Below are 17,538 nucleotides of genomic sequence, written 5' to 3'. Positions count from 1 at the left end.
TTCCGCCCCAGGCACACACAAAGCCTCAGTCCAGAGATCAACCGTCTCAGCTCTGAATTTGCATATCCTGTGTGTAGACTCACTGATCACAACCTCTGCCCAGCCTGGCTTGTGCATACTTCTTTCTTACTGTCAGGGGAGGAGTCGGTCCTGGCACTCCCATTGGCCTATACATTCACCGCCCCTGGGCAGGGCCCCAGGACCCAGGATAATATCTGTGCCTCCTGCCCAGAACCCTCCAAGCAGACACAATGGTAAGAATGGTGTCTGTCCTGCTGTCTCTGCTGCTGCTTCTGGGTCCTGCTGTCCCCCAGGAGACCCAAGATGGTGAGTAGGGAAAGCAAGGGATGGGTGCTGGAGAGGACTGGAAGGAGGTGAGGAACAGGACATGTGGCTGGGAGAAGGGCTGGATGCAGCTGGGATTCCCTGGCATACGGCAGGAATGGGTGCTCAAGGCTGTCAACTCCCTCAGCTCACACACTTCCAGGAGCATTCAGGGAGCCTCTGCCCTCAACCGAAATAAGCCCTTCAGGAATCTGAATCTAAAACCCTTAGTTTACAGTGAAAACAAAGACTCCAAAGACCAAGCGACCTGCTTGGGGTAGACAGCCAAGACGGAGCAGGAACCACATGCCTGGAGCTGCTTCTGCTCCTGTTCCTTCCCTCCTTCCGATGGCTGGGTACACCTGCCTAATGCTGAGGGAAAGAGGGAGCAGCCCCAAAGGGAAAGTGGGAAGGCAGGTCGGCTGGAGGGATGGTGCTAGAAGGAAACCCGTGCCCTCACCCCACACTCAGACACAGCTGCAGTGGGTCTGGAAGGCGAGTGGCCGGAAGAGAAGACAGTGGGAGCTTAGGGAGATCAAGAGTCACTTCTAGGACAGGGGAAGGAGGCTGTTTGTGGCGTGAGAATGTGCAGGAGAAAGACATGGAAGTGAATGGCTTCTCAGTTGTGTGAGTTTAAAATTCATGACATTTACAAATTGTCAGAAAAGATGTTATATGTTCGTTATATAACAATCACTTTGGAATGTTAATCCGATTCTGTGCCAAAATCTGAATTATTCAGGTTTCTCCAGAGAAACAGAACTAATAGGTGGTACACATATACATATATATATACATAGACATACATACACACACACATAGGAAGAGATTTACATTTATGTATACAAAAGAGAGAGGGAGAGTAGAGATTTATTTTAAGAAATTGACTCACACTATTGGGAGGAGTAACAAGTCCTAAATCTTCAGAGCAGGCCAGCAGGCTGGAGACGCAGGGAAGAGTTGACGTCTTAGTCTTGAGTCCAAGGGGAGACTGTAGGCAGAATTCTTTCTTCTTTAGGGGACCTCTGAGGCTTTTTCTCTTAAGGCCTTCAACTGATTGGATGAGGCCCACCACTATGGAGAATAATCCACTTTACTCAAGGTCTACTGATTTTTTTGTAAATTAAAAAAAATTGTGGGTGCATAGTATGTGTATATATTTATGGGTTACAGGAGATGTTTTGATTCAGGCATGCAATGTGAAATAATCACATCATCGAGAATGAGATATCCATCCCCTTAAGCTTTTATCCTTTGTGTTACAGACAATCCAATTATACTCTTTTGGTTATTTTAGTTTTTAAAAGTATTTGATTATTTATTTATCTATTTATTTATTTATTTATTTATTTTTGAGACAGAGTCTCACTCTGTCGCCCAGGCTGTTGTGCAGTGGCATGATCTCGGTTCACTGCAACCTCCGCCTCCCAGGTTCAAGCAATTTTCCTGCCTCAGCCTCCCGAGTAGCTCGGACTACAGGCACCTGCCACCACGCACAGCTAATTTTTTTGTATTTTTAGTAGAGACGGGTTTCACCATGTTGGCCAGGCTAGTCTTGATATCCTGACCTTGTGATCTGCCCATCTTGGTCTCCCAAAGTGCTGGGATTACAGGTGTGAGCAACTGCACCTGGCCTCTCTTTTGGTTATTTAAAAGTGTACAATTAAATTACGATTATTATTATTATTATTTTTGAGACAGAGTCTTGTTCTGTCACCCAGGCTGGAGTGCAGTGGCGTGATCTTGGCTTACTGCAAACCTCCGCCTGTTGGGTTCAAGCAATTATCCTGCCTCGGGTGTGCACTGCCACACATGGCTAACTTATGTATTTTTAATAGAGATAGGGTTTCACCATGTTGGCCAGACTGGTCTTGACCTCTTGACCTCAAGTGATCCACCCACTTCAGCCTCCCAGAGTGCTGGAATTACAGACACGAGCCACCACATCTGGCCCCAGTTAAATTATTATTGACTACAGTCACCCTGTTGTGCTATCAAATAGTAGGTCTTATTCATTCTTTTTTTTTTTTTTTTTTTTGTGACAGAGTTGCCCAGGCTGGAATGCAGTGGTGCAATCTTGGCTCACTGCAACCTCTGCCTCCCGGGCTTAAGCGATTCTCCTGCCTCAGCCTTCTGAGTTGCTGGGACTACAGGTGTGTGCCGCCACGCCCGGCTAATTTATGTATTTTTAGTAGAGATGGGGTTTCACCATGTTGGCCAGGCTGGTTTCCAACTCCTGACCTCAAGTGACCCACCCGCCTCAGCTTCCCAAAGTGTTGGAATTACAGGCATAAGCCACCACACCTGGCCCCAGTTAAATTATTATTGACTAGAGCCACTTTGCTATGCTATCAAATAGTTTTCTAACTATTTTTTTGTGCCCATTAACCACCCTCCCAATTTCCCCCCACCCCTGCCACTACCCTTCCCAGCCTTTGGTAACCATCCTTCTACTCTCTATGTCCATGAATTCAATTGTAGGGTCTACTGATTTAAAGGCTAATCACGTTTAGAAACTCAGAAGTAAGAATAATTTTAGTAATTGAGTTAGGATTCTGCCATATGACCTCCGACATCATTAGCACCTGTGTAAATTGTATCATAAAATAATTATGGAACTATTATGGAAATGTCCCTCTCTCCCAGATCCCACCTTGTACCAAAATGCAAGGTACAACCCTAGGAATTCTGAGATCCATCCTAGTCTTACCCTGTGCTAATTCAGTCTGGGTCATTTCTTGAATTTTCTAGTAAATTCTTCTTTCTACCCTAACTATATGTATTTGTCAGGTTAAGCTAGAAATGTTAATTTTTTTTTTTTTTTTTTTTTTTTTTTTTGAGACGGAGCCTTGCTCTGTCACCTAGGCTGAAGTGCAGTGGCATGATCTCAGCTCACTGCAAGCTCCACCTCCCGGGTTCATGCCATTCTCTTGCCTCAGCCTCCCGAGTAGCTGGGACTACAGGCGCCCGCCACCACGCTCGGCTAATTTTTTGTATTTTTCGTAGAGATGGGGTTTCACCACGTTAGCCAGGATGGTCTCGATCTCCTGACCTCGTGATCCACCCGCCTCGGCCTCCCAAAGTGCTGGGATTACAGGCGTGAGCCACTGAGCCCGGCTGAAACGTTAATTTGTTTTTTTTGAGATGGAGTCTTACTCTGTCATACAAGCTGGAGCGCAGTGGCATGATCTTGGCCTGTTGCAACCTCTCCCTCTCTGGTTCAAGTGATTTTCCTGCCTCAGCCTCCAGCATAACTGGGATTACAGGCCCGTACCACCATGCCCAGCTAATTTTTGTATTTTTAATAGAGATGGGGTTTCACCATGTTGGCCAGGCTGGTCTTCAACTCCTGATCTCAAGTAGTCTGCCTGCCTTGGCCTCCCAAAGTCCTGGGATTACAGGCATGGGCCATGGAGCCCAGCCTAGAAATGTTAATTTCTAACGCATGTCAGATTCCATGTACAGTGGGCAAGGTTCCATTCCTCCATGGGGTGACTCAGGGATCCAGACTAATTGCATATTGAGACTCTTTCATATTATCCTGTGGCCTTCAAAGTCCCTCAAGGGATGAGAAACAAAACGGACAAGCCAGCTGGTAGGGTCTTGGACAAGAAGAAATACATCACTTCTGCTCACATTCTCTTTGGACAAAACTCAGTCACATGGTCCCAATATATCTTTGAGGAGGCTGAGTAATGTTTTCTTCTTATGTGCCAAGCAGAGGAAATAATGCAGTGAAGACACAGGACGTCTCTGAAATATCATCCCCAGCATGAAAGTAGAGCATATTCACTTGAGTGAGCCTCCAGTGGTGTGAAGTTGATGGCAGGAGAAAGAGCTGGGGAAGAAAAGGCCAGTGGGCAGGTCTCCCCTCCTAGCCCTATGCAGCCCCACAGTGGGACCCTTGCATGGACCTCAACCATCAGAATCTTTTCTTTTGCAGGTCGTTACTCTCTGACCTATATCTACACTGGGCTGTCCAAGCTTGTTGAAGATGTCCCCGCGTTTCAGGCCCTTGGCTCACTCAATGACCTCCAGTTCTTTAGATACAACAGTAGAGACAGGAAGTCTCAGCCCGTGGGACTCTGGAGACAGGTGGAAGGAATGGAGGATTGGAAGCAGGACAGCCAACTTCAGAAGGCCAGGGAGGACATCTTTATGGAGACCCTGAAGGACATCGTGGAGTATTACAACGCCAGTAACGGTCAGTGAACAACAGACCACAGGGGCGGAGGGTCTAACCCAAGAGGCAGCCCCCCAGGTGTGAGTGGCAAGGGGTCAGCAGGATGGAAATAGTCCCAATACCGCGAAGGAACAGGAGACACAGCAGAAACACAGACATGTCTGCATCCCGCCCACCCCACAGCACAGAGCTCCCCACTTCCCCATCGATTGTCTCATCCTCAGCCCAGGCCTCAGTTCACACAGGAAGTGATGGCAGAGTCACTTCCTATCCAGGCACCTCTGACCTCTCACCTCCACACCCCACCCGTCGGAGGCTGATCCCCCCATGAAAAGGCATCAGACTCACCCCTGTCCAGGGAGGGTGCCTGGAGAGTGAGTCACTCTCAAAGTCACTCAGACCTGGGCTCACCTGGTGGCTCTGCCAGTCCTACCTGTTGACAGTGAAATGTTCCCAAAATATCTGGTCGAAATCTGCAAACATTGGAGCACTGAGACGTACCTCCAAACAAGTCTGTAATATTTAACTATGTCTGTTCTATGAAGGATGTCACAGTCTGTCCTGATCTCCCTGGTAGCTCCATTGCCTAGGACAGGGTGCAGCCAATATTGGCTCAATTGAAATTTGTGGAATCAACAGAGAAAAGCACCTGGCACACACTGTAGCCCATGCTGAGGGCTCAGGAAGTGCTGGATTCAAAACCACAGGCTATTAGAGTTCCCTGCAGCCCTAAAGTTCCTCCTCACCATAAGATGCAGACCCAGGAAGGGCCACCTGCACTGTGGTCAGAGGAGCTGGTGGCAGAGCCCACGCAGAGACGGTCCCTGTGCCCATGGCCCAGCACTCTTTCTCCTAAACCACACTGCCGGCCCCAAGGCAGCCAACCCCAGGTCTAGTGAACTGCTGGTGTTAAATTATCATAGAGTGGGTGTCAAAAGATGGGCTACTAAGTACAAAAATGCCCAAGGTGCTACATGGGATCTGAAGATTTTCGAAAGGAGGCAAGAAAGAGATAGGCAGACATCTGAAGGATGAGGGATGGGAGGTCTTGGTAAGGAAAATGGCCCAGGCTGCGTGTCAGCAATAGGAGAGGAGGGGGCACAGGTGATCAGAAAAGACACTGGGGGAAGCGTTGATAGACAGGAATAGAAATGGCAAAGTGGATAATTAAGAGGAAGGAGGATGAAGAGATGAACACAGGGTATTAGAAAATAATAGTAGGCAGGGCTCGGTGGCTCACTCCTGTAATCCCAGCACTTTGGGAGGCTGAGGCAGGCGGATCACCCAAGGTCAGGAGTTCGAGACCAACCCGGCCAACATGGTGAAACCCTGTCTCTACTAATAATACAAAAATAGCCCGGCATGGTGGCGCACGTCTGTGGTCCCAGCTACTCAGGAGGCTGAGGAAGGAGAATTGCTTGAACTCGGGAGGCAGAGGTTACAGTGAGCCAAAATCCTACCATTGCACTCCAGCCTGGGTGACAAGAGTGAGACGTCATCTAAAAACAAAAAACAAAAAACAAAAAAAGGAAATAATAGTAGCTGACATTTACTGAGCACTTACTTTGTGCCAGGCCCATCTATAAGCACATATAATGCTCAGAATAGCCCCCTAAAACAGTGATCTTGGCATTGCCATTTCAGAGGTGAGGAAATAGAGGCACAGGGAGTTGAGTGGCTCCAGTTCAGGCAACACACCAGGTGGGGGGTGGTGGGGAGAGACCTGGGACGTGAGCCCAGACAGCTTGAGAGCTGTCAGAGTCTATGCCAACAGCACCAACCAGTGCTGGGTAAACACCTGCTTTTATAATCAGAATGAAGAGGCTGTGTCCCCTGCCCTATGAGGTCTGTTTCTGAGAGTTGTGGCTAATGGGCAAGAAGGTTGGGAATTTAGAGATTTGGGATAAAGATATCAAACACCAGAAAGGAAGAAAGAAGTGATCAGATCAGGGTTACTTAGGTGATGATATGAACTCTTCCTAGAACTGAGAGAAAAAGAGAGCCTTGCTTTACTCATATGAAATCACAAATAATTCCTATCCAATTTGGAAGTGCACTTTGGTGTGGTTGTGACAGCTTCCTCAGGACTCAGCATAAATTCAAACAAATAATTGTCCTTAGAAGAGATGCTGTAGAAGAGATAGAAATATATCCATATTCTGCAGCTTTTTTTTTTTTTTGAGATGGAGTTTTGCTCTTGTTACCCAAGCTGGAGTGCAATGATGCAATCTCGGCTCACTACAACATTTGCCTCCTGGGTTCAAGGGATTCTCCTGCCTCAGCCTCCCGATAACTGGGACTACAGGCTACAGACGTGTGTCACTACGCCTGGTTAATTTTTTTTTTTTTTTTTTTAAGACTGCGTCTTGCTCTGTCTTTCAGGCTGATGTACAATGGCGCCATCTCGGCTCACTACAACTTCTGTCCCCCAGGTTCAAGCGATTCTCCTGCCTCAGCCTCATGAGTAGCTGGGATTACAGGCATGTGCCAGCACACCCAGCAAATTTTTGTATTCTTAGTAGAGATGAGGTCTTACCATGTTGGCCAGACTGGTCTCAAACTCCTGACCTCAGGTGATCCTCTGGCCTCAGCCTCCGGAACTGCTGGGATTACAGGCATGAGCCACTGCGCCCAGCCTAATTTTATATTTTTAGTAGAGATGGGGTTTCACCATATTGGCTGGGCTGGTCTCGAACTCATGACCTAAGGTGATCTATCCTCCTCAGCCTCTCAAAGTGCTGGGATTACAAGTGTGAGCCACTGGGCCTAGTGTTTTTTTTTTTTTTTTTTTTTTTTTTTTTAAGATAGGGTCTCACTCAGTCACCCAGGCTGAAATGCAGTAGTGTGATTTTGGCTCATTGCAGCCTTGACTTCCCAGGCTGAAGTGATCCTTCCACCTCAGCCTCCTGAGTAGCTGGGGCTACAGACATGCACCACCATGCTGCACTAATTTTTATATTTTTTGTAGTGGTGGGATTTCGCCATATCACCCTGGCTGGTCTGGAACCCCTGGGCTCAAGCGATCCACTCGCTTCAGCTTCTCAAAGTGCTGGGATTACAGGCGTGAGCCACAGCACCCAGGCTTCAGCTCTCTTAAGGAGGAACATATCATCTGAGACAAACCTGAAATGCCAAACCAAACTGAGTTAGCCCCTCTCTGTCTGCTGTATATATTGGAGTAATAATCTATTTGTCTTGATAAAGGGATTACATGCTTGAATTGCAAAAACCTTTCTTTCTTTTGGGTTGCCCAGTGTGCAGGACTAAGAGTTATTTCGATAAATTTTGCACCAGGCTGACTGTCTCTCTGTGGGGTCGGGGGAGTTTTCAGGGTCTCACGTCTTGCAGGGAAGGTTTGGTTGTGAGATCGAGAATAACAGAAGCAGTGGAGCATTCTGGAAATATTACTATGATGGAAAGGACTACATTGAATTCAACAAAGAAATCCCAGCCTGGGTCCCCTTCGACCCAGCAGCCCAGAATACCAAGCAGAAGTGGGAGGCAGAACCAGTCTACGTGCAGCGGGCCAAGGCTTACCTGGAGGAGGAGTGCCCTGCGACTCTACGGAAATACCTGAAATACAGCAAAAATATCCTGGACCGGCAAGGTAGTCACTGCTTCCTGCTCCCCAGTACTGAGCCCAGAATAAAAGATAATCTCAGGCTAGGAGCTCAGGCAACATCTTAGTCCAGTCTCATCTGTTCCTGGATATCCCTCAGACCCCCAGCTTTCATCTTTTAGGATTCATTCCTTCCCTGGGATGATGTAATTTGTGGTCCAAAAAGAACATCATCAAAATTTCAGGCAGAATGGGCCAGGAAGGTCATTTTTTCTTGATGGGTGTCCCCAAATCATCTCCAATTGACGGACAAGGAACTTGAGATTAGGGAGGAGAGGGTAACACTGTCTGTAAGAGGCAGAGCTGGGACTCAAATTCCAGATTTCAGATTCCAAATCCCATTGTTGTTTCTCTCTACAATGATGCCTCCCATCTGGGTGGTGGAGAGAAGGGAGGTGTGTAAAATGTCAGCCTCGGAATGACAAGAGCAAGCCAGTGTGAGCGGAATTGATGGCTGCAAGCTGAGACTTGGATTGGAGACGTAGTGTGACTCAGGATTGTGCAGTGCTGCAGGGAAGCAGTTGCTGGATAGAGACATGGGCTGAACTAAGCAGCTGGACTGAGACTGGGGGAGATGAGAACTCCAAAGCCCACTGAGATGTGGGAAAATATGGAGAAGTGCATGGAGCATTCACAACTTATTGCCGTCAGAGTCAATACATGGGTGGGGTGGGGATTGGGCAAGAGGGAAAGCGTCAGCCTTCCCTGATATTCTGGAAAGTCTCCCGGGGCGGGGGGTGTCAGGTCCAGAGCTTAGAGCTCTGCTGATTGCTGACATCCAGGGGTGGGGGTGGGAAGAGACCTGGGCCGGGAGAAGTCGACCTCAAGCCTGCAGTGTCACACTCTATGCCTCCACAGATCCTCCCTCTGTAGTGGTCACCAGCCACCAGGCCCCAGGAGAAAAGAAGAAACTCAAGTGCCTGGCCTACGACTTCTACCCAGGGAAAATTGATGTGCACTGGACTCGGGCCGGCGAGGTGCAGGAGCCTGAGTTATGGGGAGATGTTCTTCACAATGGAAATGGCACTTACCAGTCCTGGGTGGTGGTGGCAGTGCCCCCGCAGGACACTGCCCCCTACTCCTGCCACGTGCAGCACAGCAGCCTGGCCCAGCCCCTGGTGGTGCCCTGGGAGGCCAGGTAGGAAGCAAGGGCTGGAGGCAATGTGGGATCTCAGCCCCAGTAGCTGCCCTTCCTGCCTGATGTGGGAGCTGAACCACAGAAATCACCGTCAATGGATCCACAAGGCCTGAGGAGCAGTGTGGGGGGACAGACAGCAGATGGATTTGGAAACCGAAGACTGGGATGCCTGTCTTGAGCAGACTTGGACCCAAAAAATCATCTCGCCTTGAGCCCTCCCCCACCCCATTGTCTAATCTGTAGAAGCTAATAAATAATCATCCCTCGTTGCCTAGCATAACAGAGAATGCTATTTTTAACGGTGATGTGCTGTAGAAATGTGACTAGATTTTCTCATTGGTTCTGCCCTCAAACACTGAATTCATCTGAAACTCTTGGTTTCCCCTGGAGGCCACGGTTCCTGGGCACCTTGACCTGGGCAATCCCAAGTGTGGCCTGAACCCCCTTTCCCTTGGGGATTGTTCAGGCGTCCCTAGATGCCTTGTGGTATTGTACCTAATACCCATGACGGGAGAGGATGATATTACTCGCCAGTGTACACCCCCCTGTGATATTGTTCATAATATCCAGAGTGAAGAAAGATGATATTACTCCCAATATCACAGAAGGTGTACACCCCCCCTGTGATATTGTTCCTAATACCCAGTTGGGGAGGGGAGAATATCTCTCCCAATATACAAGGGGTGTTTAAACTCTCTGTGATATTTTTCCTAATATTCAGGGGGGACGAGGATGATATTACCCAAATATTGCAGGGGTTGTACACTCCCCCTTTGATATTGTTCCTAATATCCAGGGGTGGAGAGGATGATATTACTCTCAATATCTCAGGGGTCTACATTCCCCCCCGTGACATTGTTCTTAATAACCAAAGGGTGAGAAGCTGATATTACTCCCAATACCACAGGGGATGTACACCCCCTATGAGATATTGTTCCTAATATCTAGGAGGGGAGAAAATGATATTACTCTCAATAGCACAGGGAATACACATCCCCCATTGTAATCTTGTTCTTTATATTCGGGAAGGGAGAGGATGATACGACTCCCAGTATCGCAGGGGGTGCGCACCCCCCCGTGATTTTTTTTCTAATATCCAGGGTGGGAGTGGATGATATTACTCCCAATATCACAGGAAGTGTACACGTCTCTGTGATATTTTTCCTCATATCCAGGGGGGAGAGGAAGATATTACTTTCAATGGCATATTGGGGGTGTACACCCCCCTGTGATAGTGTTCCTAACATCTTGGGAGGGAGAGGATGATATTACTCCCAATATCGCAGGGGATGAAAACTTTTTTTTGATATTTTTCCTAATATCCAGGGGTGGGGACGATGAAATTACTCCCAATATCACAGAAGGTGTACACTCCTTTTGTCATATTGTTCTTGATATCCAGGTTGGGAGAGGATGATATTACTTCCAATATCTCAGGAAGTGCATACCCCCTTGTGATATTGTTCCTAACATCCAAAGGAAGAGAGAATAGTATTACTTCCAATATCGCAGGGGGTGTACAGCCCCCCTTGTGATATTGTTCCTAATATCCAAGAGGGAGAAAGTTCTATTATTCTCAATATCACAAAGGGTGTACACCACCACCATAATATTGTTTGTAATTTCCAGGGAGGGGAGAGGATAATATTACTCCCAATATCACACCCCTCTGTAATATTTTTCATAATATTTAGGGGTGAAGAGGATGATATAAATGCAAATATCGCAGGGGGTGGTCACTTTCTTGTGATATTGTTCGAAATATCCAAGAGGGAAGAGGATGAAATTACTTCCAATATCACAGCTGGGGTACACCCCTCTGTGACATTCCTTGTAATATTCAGGGGAAGAGAGGATAATATTACTCCCAATGTCGCTTTGGGTATTCATTTCCCTGTGATATTGTTTGTAATATCCAGGAAAGGAGACGATGACATTACTTTTAAAATCGAAGGGTTGTACACACCTCTGTGATACGGTTCATAATATCCAAGAGAAGAGAGGATAATATTACTCCCAATATCGCAGGGGGTGTACATCCGTCTGTAATATTGTTTGTAATATTCAGGGTGGGAGAGAATGAAATTACTCCCAATATCGCAGCGGGTGTGTACCCCACTGTGATATTGTTTGTAGTATCCAGTCATGGGGAGGATGATATTACTCCCAATACCGCAGGAGATGTACACCCCTCTGTGATATTGTTCACAGTATCCAGAGGGGGAGTGGGTAATATTATTCCCAATATCACAGTAGGTGTATACTTCCCTGTGATATTGTCTGTAATATCCAGGGAAAAAAGGATGATATTACTCCCAATATTTCAGGGAATGTACCCTCCTGTGATATTGTGTGTGATATGCAAGGGGGAAGAGGATGATATTACAGCAAATATCACAGGGGGTGTACAAGCCCCTGTGTTATAGTTTGTAATATCCAAAAGGGGAGAGGATGATATTACTTCCAAATCACAGGGGGTGTACACTCCCCTGTGATATTGTCCGTAATATCCAGGGGGGAGGGGATGATATTACTCCGAATATCGCAGGGGTGTACAGTCTGCTGTGGTATTGTTCGCAATATCCGGAGAGGGGAGGATGATATCAATCCCAAGATGGTAAACACCAATATCGCAGGGAGTGTACTCTCCCTTTGGGATATTGTTCCTAATATCCATGGGAAGAGAGGATAATATTACTCCTAATATCGCAGGGAATGTATATCCCCCCTTTCATATGGTTTCTAATATCCAGTTTGGGAGAGGATGATATTACGCCCAATATCGCATGGGGTGTACACCCTCCCTGTGATATTGTTCCTAATGTTCAGGTTGTGAGGGGATGAGGTTGTACACCCCCTGAGATATTGGGAGTAGTATCATCCTCTCTTCCCCTTGATATTAGGAAGAATTTCACAGGAGGGGTGTACATCTTCTGTGATTTTGGGAGTAGTATCATCCTCTCCTTCCCTGGATATTAGGAACAATATCTCGGGGGGTGTACATACTCTTCGATATTGGGAGTCATGTCGTATTTTCTTACCCTGGACAGTAGGAACAGTATCACAGGAGGGGTGTACACTCCCTGCGATATTAAGAGTACTATCATTTTCAGGCCAGGTGCGGTGGCTCACGCCTGTAATCCCTGCACTTTTGGAGGCCTAGGCGGGAGGATCACGAGGTCAGGAGATTGAGACCATCCTGGTAAACACGGTGAAACCCCGTCTCTACTAAAAATACAAAAAATTAGCCGGGCGATGGGGCGGGCGCCTGTAGTCCCAGCTACTCGGGAGGCTGAGGCAGGAGAATGGCGTGAACCCGGGAGGGCGGAGCCTGCAGTGAGCCGAGATCGCGCCACTGCACTCCAGCCTGGGCGACAGAGCGAGACTCTGTCTCAAAAACAAAACAAAACAAAACAATACAAAACAAAAAAACAAAAAAAGTAGTATCATTTTCACTTCCTGGATATTAGAAACAACATCACAATTGGGGTGTAAAACCCCTGCTATATTGGAAGTAATATCATCGTCTCTTTTCATGGTGATTAGGAACAATATCACAGGGGTGTGTACACCCCCTGCGATATTGCGAGTAATATCATCTTATTCCTTCCTGAATATTAAAAATAATATCTCTGGGGGGTGTACATCCCCTTTAATATTGGGCGTAATATCATTCTCTTTCCCCCGGGATATTGGAAATAATATCACGGGGTGGGGGGTGTGCACCTTCTGCGATATTGACAGTAACATCATCATCTCCCCCCTTGGATATTAAAAACAATATCACAGAGGGGTGTACACCCCCTGCGATATTGGTAGTAGTATCAACCTCTCACCCCTAAATATTAGGAACAACATCACAGAGGGGGTGTACACCCCCGGAGTTATTGGGAGTAATGTCATCGTCTATCCCCTGGATATTAGGAAAATTACCACAGGAGGTGTGTACATCTCCTGCAATATTGGGAGTAATATCAACCTCTCCCCACCAGGATATTAGGAACAATATCATTGGGGGGTGTACACCCTTTTCCATATTGAAAGTAATATCATCCTCTTTTTTCCTGGATATTAGAAACAATATTACAGGGGGTTGTACACCTCCTGCGATATTGGGAGTAATATCATCCTCTCTCCTTCTGGATATTAAAAACAATTATCACAGGGAGGGTGTACACCCCCTGCGATTTTGGGAGTAATTTCATCCTCTCCCCCTTGGATATTAGAAACAACATGACGGGGGTTGTACACTTCCTCCGACATTGGGAATAATACAATCCTCTTTTGCCTTCGATATTAGGAAAAATATTACATTAAGGGTGTACACCCCCCGCGATATTGGGAGTAATATTATCCTCTACCCCCCGATATTAGGAACAATATTACCAGAGAAGTGTACACCCCCTGAGACACTGGGATAATATCCTCTCCCCGCCTGGATTTTAGGAACAATATCACAGTGGGGGTGTACACCCCCTGCGATATTAGGAGTAATATTTTCTCCTTTCCTGTATATTAGGAACAATATCACAGGGAGGTGTACACTTTTTGCGATATTGGGAGTAACAGCATCCTCTCCCCCCTGAATATTAGAAACAATATTATGGGGTGGGGGTACACTCCCTGCGACATTGGGAGAAATATCATCCTCTTCCCTCTGAATATTAGGAACAAAATCACAGGGGGTTGCATATTCCTTGCGATATTGGGAGTAATATGATCCTCTCTGCCCCTGGATATTAGGAACAATATCACAGAAGGGGTGTATCCCCCTTCGACATTGGGAGTAATATCATCCTCTCCACCGCTGGATATTAAAAACAATGTTAAAGGGGGGTGTAAAACCCCTGTGATTTTAAGGTAATATCATCCTCTCCCCCCACAGATACTAGGAACAGTATCACAGGGGGAGTGTACACCCCCTGCTATATTGAGAGAAATATCATACTCTTCTCAACTGGATATTAGGAACAATATCACAGAGGTGGGGTGTACACGTTCTGCTATATTGGGAGTAATATCATCCTTTCCCTATCTGGATATTAAATACAATATCACAGGGGGTGTTACCCCCCCTGCGATATTGGGAGTAATATCATCCTCTCCCATTCTGAATATTAGGAACAATATCACAGAGGGGGTTGTACACCCCCTGTGATATCGGCTGTAATGTCATTCTCTCCCGCTTTGAATATTAGGAACAATATCACGGAGGTTGCTCACAACCTGCAATATTGGGAGTAATATCATTTCCTCTTCCACCTGGACATTAGAACAAATATTACAGGGAGGAATACATCTTCTGCGATATTAGGAGCAATATCATCCTCATTTCCCCTGGATATTAGGAACAATATTACAGTGGGGGGTGGACACCCCTGCGACATTGGGAGTAATATTATCCTCTGCCCCGTTGGATATTAGAAAAAATATCACAGAGGAAGTGTACACCCCCTGCTATATTGGGAGTAATATCATCCTCTCCCCCCTGGATATTAGAAACAATATCAAGGGGGGTGTACACCACCTTCGATATTGGGAGTAATATCATCCTTTGCCCTTCTCGATATTAGGAACAATATCACAGTGTGGTGTCTACCGCCTGCGATATTGGAAGTAGTATCATACTCTTCCTCCCTCGATATTATGAACAACATCACAGGGTTGTGTACCCCCCCTGCGATATTGGGTTTAATATTGTCCTCTCTTTCCCTAGATATTACTAACAATATTACAGGGGAGTGTACACACAGAGTGTTTACAATATTAAAATTGATGTCATCCTCTCCCCCCCGGATATGGCGAGCAATATCACATGGAGGTGTACACCCCCTGCGATATTCGGAGTAATATAATCCTCTCCCTCCCTGGATATTACAAAATATATCACAGGCGGAATGTACACCCCCTGCGATATGGGGAGTAATATCTTCCATTTCCTCCCTAAATATTATGGACAATATCGCAGGGGCATGTGAACCACCTGTGATATGGGGAATAATGTCATCCTCTCCCCTTCTGAATATTACAAACAATATTACAGGGGGGTGTACACACCCTGTGATATAGGAAATAATATTATTTTCTCCCCCTCTGGATATGACAAACAATATCAAGGAGAGGTAATATCATCCTCTCCCCCACTGGATATTACGAACAATAGCACAAGGGGATGTACGCCCCCTGCGATATGGGGAGTAATATCATTCTCTCCACTTCTGGATATTACGAACAATATCACAATCGGGTGTACACCCTCTACAATATGAAGAGTAGTAATCTCCTCTCCCCCTTGGGTATTATGAACAATATTACAGGGGATGTACACCCCCTGCGATATTGGGAGTAATATCATCCTCTCCCCTCCTGGATATTACACCCGGTGTACACACAGGGTGTTTACCATATTGGGAGTAATATCATCTCCCTTCCAGGAGATTACGAACAAAATCACAACGGGGTATTCACCCCCTGTGATATTGGGAGTAATATTATCCTCTTCCCTCCTGGATATTACGAACAATCTTACAGAAGGGTGTACACCCTCTGGGATATTGGGAGTAACATCACCCTCTCCCTTTCTGAATATAATGAACAATATCACGGGGAAGTAACATCATCCTCTTCCCCCCTGGATGTTATGAACAATATCACAGGAAGGTGTACACTCCTTGCAATATGGGGAGTAATATCATCCTCTTTCCCCTGGATATTACCAACAATATCACAGCAGGGTTTACACCATCAGCGATATAAGAAGTAATGTCATCCTCTCCCTCCCAGGATATTATGAACAATATCACAGGGGGGTGTGCCCCCTCTGCCATATAAGGAGTAATGTCATCTTCTCATTCCCTGGATATTAAAAACAATATCACAGGGGTATGTACATACACTGCGATATGGGGAGTAATATTATCCTCTCCCCACTGAATATTACGAACATTATCACGGGGGGATGTACACCCTCTGCCATATGGGAAGTAACATCATCCTGACCCTCACTGGATATTTCGGAGAATACAGTGGGTGTGACCGTCCTGCAATACGGGCAGTAATATCATCCTCTCCCCTTCTGGGTATTACAAACAATATCACAGGGGGTGTATACTACCTGCGATATGGGGAGTAATATTATCCTCCTCCCTAGAATATTACAAACAATATCACAGAGGAGTGTACACCCCCTGCGATATTGGGAGTAATATCATCCTCTCCCCTCCCGGATATTACGAACAATATCACAGACGGTGTACACACAGGGTGTTTACCAAATTGGGAGTAATATCATCTCCCTTCCTGGATATTATGAAGAATATCACAGGGGGGTGTACATCCCCCTGTGTATGGGAGTAATATCATTCTCTTCCCCCTGGATATTAGAAACAATATCACAGGCGGGTGTACACCCCCTGCGATATGGGGAGTAATATTATATTCCTTCTCCCTGAATATTATGAACAATATCATAGAAGGGTGTACACCTCTGGTGAAATGGGGAGTAATATCATCCTCTCCCCCTCCTGGATATTACGAATAATATTATAGGGGGGTCTATATCCTCTGCCATATGGGGAGCAATATCATTTCTTCCCCCCCTGGATATTACAAACAATATTACAGGGGGTTGTACACACCCTGCGATATGAGGAATAATATCATTCTCTCCCCACCTGGATATTACAAACAATATCACAGAGGGGTGTACACCTTCTATGATATAAGGAGTAATATCTTTTTTTCCCCCTGGATATTAGGAACAATGACAGACAGTGTACACACAGAGTGTTTATGATATTGAAAATAGTATAATCTCCCCCCCGAATATTACAGTGTCACAGGGGTGTCCATCCCCTGTGATATTGGGAGTAATATCATCCTTTCCTCCCCTAAATATTAAAAACAATATCACAGGGGAATGTATACCTCCTGCGATATTGAAAGTAGTATCCTCCTCTCCGCCACTTGATATTAGGAACAATATTACAGGAGAAGTGTACACCCCCTGCGATATTGGGAGTAATATCGTCCTCTTCCCCCTGGATATTAGGGACAATATCACAGGGGGGTGTACACCTCCTGCAATACTGGGAGCACTATCATCCTCTTCCTCCCTGGGTATCACAAACAATATCACAGGGGGTGTACACACCCTGCGATGTGTGGAGTAATATCATCCTCTCTATTCTGGATGCTATGGACAATATCACAGGGGATTGTACATCCCCTCTTCTAATATCATCTGCTCTTCTGTTGAATATTATGAACAATATA

General features: G+C 46.2%; 1 protein-coding gene across 1 annotated transcript; it reads left to right on the top strand.

Moving 5' to 3' along the window:
• On the top strand, positions 1 to 9,557 carry AZGP1 (alpha-2-glycoprotein 1, zinc-binding). The gene is made up of 4 exons (XM_002817740.6): positions 1 to 327; positions 4,268 to 4,528; positions 7,839 to 8,114; positions 8,985 to 9,557. The coding sequence occupies exons 1-4, from the start codon at positions 252 to 254 to the stop codon at positions 9,266 to 9,268; spliced, it is 897 nt and encodes a 298-aa protein (XP_002817786.3). The 5' UTR covers positions 1 to 251; the 3' UTR covers positions 9,269 to 9,557.
• Positions 9,558 to 17,538: the final 7,981 nt, after the last annotated feature.

This window comes from Pongo abelii, chromosome 6 (genome assembly GCF_028885655.2).
Source record: "Pongo abelii isolate AG06213 chromosome 6, NHGRI_mPonAbe1-v2.0_pri, whole genome shotgun sequence".
NCBI classification, from domain to species: domain Eukaryota; kingdom Metazoa; phylum Chordata; class Mammalia; order Primates; family Hominidae; genus Pongo; species Pongo abelii.
Note: the sequence above shows the minus strand (reverse complement) of the source record. Positions and strands in the feature narration are given on the sequence as shown.